Raw genomic sequence first — 5,885 nt, forward strand, 5'->3', positions numbered from 1 at the left:
AGCCCGCCGCCCTTGGCCTGCCCGGCGCCCTCCCCCGCGAATGAGAGGCGCCGCTTAGCCCCAGCCAGGTGAGGAGGAGCCGGGCGGGCGGCAGGGCCTGGCGGCAGGATGGCCAGGCCGGGGCCGCTGCGGAGCGGGTAGGGGAGCGCGGCGCGGCCCGCCGCTACTCACTGACAGCGGCGGCATCCGAGTGCATTTTCGTGCGGCGCACACACGGCCCTGCCCGGCCCGGCTCCCGCTGCCCCTCTCCCAATCACAGAGCCCAGACACGGCCGCCCCTCGCCCCGCCCACCGTCGGCACCCATTGGCTGCCGCTGCTCGGGGTTCTGCTCTCCTATTGAGTCAGGCTACTGCCACTCTCCTTCTGCCTGCCCCGCACCGCCTACCTGTCCCTCTGTCTCCCTCCCATTGGGCTCGGGGCCGAGCCAACCCCACCCCTCCTCATTATGACTGGACATTATTGCTGCCAGTCTTTTCTGGTCTTGAAAGCGCGTGCATCGAACTCCACTTTGTGTCAGTCGTGCCTCCGATTGGCTGCGGAACAGGAGGGCCTCGCCCACAGCCCGCTGCGGTTGGGTCAGCAGGATGGAGGGCGGGGCCTCTGCCGCGAAGAGCAGTCCGGCGGGCGGAGCTCCCCCCGGCAGCGCTGGCGCTCCTTCGTGGAGTCGTCAAGGGTCGAGAGGTGGAGGGCGGCCCCCGGAGGAGCCTAGGGCGCGGAGGAGGTGACTTCGGCCAACCGCAACCGCTTTCTCGATCCTCTCCTGCCGGGACGAGCCCGGGCTCTGCCTTCCCCCCGTGCCGTAGCTGCGGCACTTGATAAGCGAGCGCACGTGATGTGCGGCCCGAGAACGGCCGCCGCGGGTCGGGAAGGCTCCGGCTGGGACCCCGCTCCTCGCTGGGTGCTCTGCGCTTCAGAACGCAGTGCGCAAACCCACCCGCCTCCCCACCCTGGGACGCCAGAGACCAGGTCCCTGCGCTGAGGAGGAGGGAGGCAGCCGGAGGGCGCTGCCGCTCAGCGCGAGCTCCGCGCTTACGTCCTTCCAGGGGCGGCCCGGCTCCCCGGCGCTACTCCCTGTTGCAGCACGGATGAGAGGAGATTGCTGCAGCACTGCCTCCGCAGTGTAGAGGATTATTAGGATAGAAGTTACCCACGCAACAATATGCACATGCTTCCGAGAAGTTAAGTTAAAAGAAAGTCAAGTACTCGGAGCTGAGACAGTGCCAGCTTTAAGGTAATGGTCACTTAGTTGCAGTGCGCTAGCGTGCAGCCTTCAGTTAGCTGCTCACGTGCTTGTTTTTTTTAATGACCCTTGTCTTACTCGGTTAACCAGTGGGAACGTACAAGTGCAGCCGGTTTATTTTGCAGAGCGACATCCATGTCTTACGCTGCCTCTTTCCCTGAGAAAAAAACTGAGTAAGAGAACAAACTACCTCTTCAAAGATCATGCACTAAGACATGGAAAGAGCCCACTGGATGAAATTCTTGTTTGCTAACTCCTTGAAATTATTTCTTTGGAACCTCCTGCCCCTCTCTATAATACTATTTCTCCTTCCATCGTCTTAGCAATTGTCATGTATTTTACAGTACTGCATTTGTTTAAAAGAAATCTGTATGATAGCTTAAAGCAGGCCAAGCCATAAGTGGGTTTCACTTCTTGGGTAGCTCTAATGCCCCACGTGCCAGACATTCACATCTGCACACATCATCCCAAAGCCTTTTACCCAGCAGGGGCACCAAGATGTAATTCAGCTGATCTGTTCCAATTCTGGTCTGAGGAACAATTCCTTAACGGGTGCCTGTTTGTCACATTGAAGTACGTAGACCATTCGTTCAGAATATAAAGACATTCTCTCATACACACGCACAAATCTTCTCTCAACTCTTATGCAGCTGTAAACTGATAGATATTTGAAGAAAGGCATCTCTCACACAGAAAGACAAAACCATCCAGTTTTATCTGAAGACATTGTGACCTAAGAAAGGTTTAGGTTTTTTTTTCCACTTACTACCTTTAATTTTAGATTAATGCATTTGGCTTTACAAGTCTTTCCTTAGACTATAGCTTCCGTCACTGCTGCTATTCACAGCTGTAAAACAAACAACACTGTAAATGTGACAAACAAAAGTTCAAAATATTTTTGAATAGTTGAATGCCCAAGTGTAATCTCTGATCCATAAAACTAGATCTGCAAAGAAATCCATAGGGAAAAACAAAAGAGACATTGTTTTCTGCCTCTGCCTGCCAAACAATGGAATGTACGCTGCTGCCAGAAAAGGCCAATCCCACAAGAACCAGGCCATTACACCATGCACCTTCACTCCAAACTCAAGAAGGTACAAATCTCCCCTTTGTTGCCATGCAGTGTACAAGCCTCCAGGCAGGGAGATATTACATCAGCAAGCCCGTATTTATTCCCAAGTCTCTCTCATTTATTTAAGTCTGAGTTTACAAAACAGAAATACTTAACTTTACATAAAGCTTGCCAACTATGTCATGGTTCATCCAGCATTCTCCCAAGGACGGAGACAGTTTAAGGAGTTCCTCTTAATTCTAGCCCTCACAGCATCTTTTGTGTCAATACAACCACTTGGACAGTTAGATAGCATGCAACTGATAGATCAAAGAGCAAGACTGCCTTTGCCCCACAAAAAAAAAAGTTTTTTTGGTTGTTTTGGTTTGTTTTTACAACCAGATCAATATCTTCAATATCTTGATACAGCTCACTATGCATGCATGCAAATGTTTGCATCAACACACACAAGAGGAATATTTAACCATATTTAACCAAGAACTGGAGAGGGGTGGGAAATATATCTACCAATTTACATGCTGCTAGGCCAAACTTAAAACTGCACTAATTTTCAAATGCCTTCAAAAGGAGAAAGGGCACTTTTTTCCTGAGGAAGACAGTTGTTTACCTGTCTATGTTTGTTTGTTTGTTTTACAGTTTAAAATGGTAACTCCATTGGTTGTGAAAAATACTGGCTAACACGCAGATAAAAAAAGCCACACTTAGTTTTCTTCACCAGGGGTTATCAAACTGAAAAGTGCTCAAGTCACTGTATCTCCCAAATACCTATGTTCATCTTGCCTTGCTTAGAAATAATCTTGAAGGTTCATTTCAGGCACCACAATCACAAATCACTACATGTTTTTCAAGTCAGAGAGGGGAAGAGAACTGTATTGAAAATAGAAACATTAACAAAGCAGAAATTTCTAAATGTTAACAAAGCAAATAAAGTATCAACGAAGCACGGGCATTGTGAGAAAAGAGACTGTCAGCCAATAAACCTAGCAATCACAGTTCTAAATCATTTGCAGATATGAAAAAGTAACTGATACCCAACTTAATACATACAGCTTCACATTATGTTTCTGAAAAAAATTTTCATTTCCAGAATTGCAATGAAGCATTTCAACTGTGTGTTATTCTTGTACATACTCTACTCTGTCAGCAGTACACTACTGATCAGGGATAAAAGAGGACCTCAGGTGGCAGAAAGCAGCAGCTGCAGATGATATAACTGCTTTCAAGTCACTCCTCATAAGTAACTCAGCTCGCTTTAATTGCCGTTTCCCATGAAATCATACTATACTCCTTGCTACACTTACTTTACCGATACATGACTTTGACCCTAAGGGCCCCTCTGTTACACCATGCAAACAAATGTAATATTAATTTCTTCAGGGCTGTTAGTACCTCCCATTTAAATCCTTAAATTGGATTTCTAGTTTCCTTTAACTTCAGTTTGAGATTCTTAGAACAATCTGCTTGACTAATAATTAGGAATGTTTAAGCAGCCAAGATTCAGAGAACAGCTCTGAATTTCTGCCTGAAACCTGGATGTACGTCAAATCAATCAGCACCTCTGTATGCAACCACAAAGGTCCCTTCCTTTAAAAAGAGAACTTCAATGTTTTCTGTTTTCTGTTTCAGTGAGCTATACCTGCCCACTTAAGCATCATTGAACTCATTTGTTTTAGTAACAAGTCCAGATGAAAACTGAAGGGTGCACCCAACTTCATTTAGTAAGCTTGTAGCTGCAACACCCCATTTGAAAACAGGAAATAAAAATTTCAGATACTTCTTAGCCCAAGAGGTCTGAGTTGCAGCTCCTAGGTCTCAGGGTGCTCTGTCACAATCCCTGAACTACTGCTTCTGAAGCTGAGCTTGCTGTACACACAGAAATACCTGAGTCAAGGGCCCAAAGTGGAAACGTATGTAAGAGGAGACTTGAGTCTCCACCCTGCTGAAGAATACAGTACAATTACACTCAGAATTTTCTCTCTTATGCGTTACAGAGACCTTCTTTCTTAGTCTGAGGTACAGATTGCTAGGCTCCTGATGAAATGTCTCTTCCTGCATATCCCTACAAACTTTAACCTGCACAGAATGTCAGGGAGGATGGAATTAAAAGTACAACAGAATGTACTATTTGGAAATAAATCAGCTTCATAAGCTAGACATTTTACTGAAGAAAAATTCAAATATTTAGAAAATAAAACATTATTATTTTATACATCTTACCTTTTCATGCTATCTCTGAAGGTACAGTTGAAGACACCCACATACTTTTTATTTCATAACATACTACCTTATGCAAGCTGAGATGAAACGAGTATGATTAGAAAACAGCAAGATCAGTCACATGCCCCTGCAGCAGGACCTGTTATAGCACATTTCTTTCATAGTTTGAAGCACTGATTGCAACTAAGAAGTGTGTTCCACATTTTTCTAAGCTAATCAGATGTAGGGGATTAGAACAACACAAAGATTCAAGGACAAACCAAGTGTCCGAATTCTAACCACAGAGTAGAAGCAGTATACAGCTCATGGTCATTGCTCCTCTTAGTCATTCTGAGAAAATAATCCAAATGTTGATGTAAAATTGATACACATTACATTTGCACTCAGCATGATATTTAGACACTATGAAGTATGAAGTACCAACATTACACTACAAAAACTACTCAAAGGAACGGAGTATTTAAACTTGAGATTTTATGAATGTCTATCTGAAGATTTCTAATGGGGAGAACATTTCTAAATCCTGAGAAAAGCCATTCAAGTATGTACACAGACTATGAATATTACACACAGAGATGACATATAGTCTGATCTGTTACCACAAGTCATGCTTTGGAGTCTGACTTTATGAAAAATGCCCTGATAGATTTTTAAAAAGGAAGTTTTAAGATTTTTATGTCTATGAATACTATTTCCCTCATCTCACATGAATAAACTGCTCATGTTACAAGGTATTTGTAGAGTCAGGCTGTGGAAAATAACAAGTAATGTGGCAAGTTAATGTTATGTTTTGAACAGGCTGTGGAAAGGCAAACCTGTGGCTGGACATGAGTCAGAGCTAGCATCAGAGCACACTGCAGAGAAGCAAGCGTACTCTGTACCACTACGTGATGCTGGTGCCAGTGCCAGAACCCGATGAAGGCTGTGGGAAGAGAGAGATGTGCTGCTGGCATTTGCAGAAGAAAACTACTGAAAGCACAGGGGAAAAAAAATTACAATCAACCTTTCTCCCTTCAGAGAAACTGTGTTATGGTAAGCATGAAAAAAAAAAACCTTATTTTATGCTGTGTTCACATAAATGTCGTATAACAATAGCTATTCAGAGGTACTTTATGCACTTTGTAAAAACACTGCAACATCTATTATCTTGTTAAAGTCTGTAAGAGTCACACTTTTCACCAATACTGTGTCAGTCATCCGCAAATTGTCCTAAAACTGCATTTCTTTAAGAGTATAATGTTGAATAGCAGAAGATGATAGAAGTAAAAAACGTGCACACATTCAAACACAGCTTTTGCATATCCCCTAATTAAAAATAGTCTCATTTCTATTTTGGAAAAAAAAAAAAAAGAAAA

At 44.3% G+C, this 5,885-nt stretch overlaps 1 protein-coding gene across 4 annotated transcripts in view; it reads right to left on the bottom strand.

Annotated features, from left to right (window-relative positions):
• Positions 1 to 316, bottom strand: part of DCUN1D4 (defective in cullin neddylation 1 domain containing 4) — a 38,648-nt gene extending 38,332 nt beyond the window's left edge. For all 4 annotated transcript variants that reach the window (XM_021397300.1, XM_021397299.1, XM_021397298.1 and 1 more), the window contains exon 1: positions 172 to 316. In XM_021397300.1, the coding sequence (XP_021252975.1) occupies positions 172 to 196 (25 nt within the window). In that variant the 5' untranslated portion in view covers positions 197 to 316. The remainder of the gene's footprint in view (positions 1 to 171) is intronic.

Source organism: Numida meleagris, chromosome 4, assembly GCF_002078875.1.
Source record: "Numida meleagris isolate 19003 breed g44 Domestic line chromosome 4, NumMel1.0, whole genome shotgun sequence".
NCBI classification, from domain to species: Eukaryota; Metazoa; Chordata; class Aves; order Galliformes; family Numididae; genus Numida; species Numida meleagris.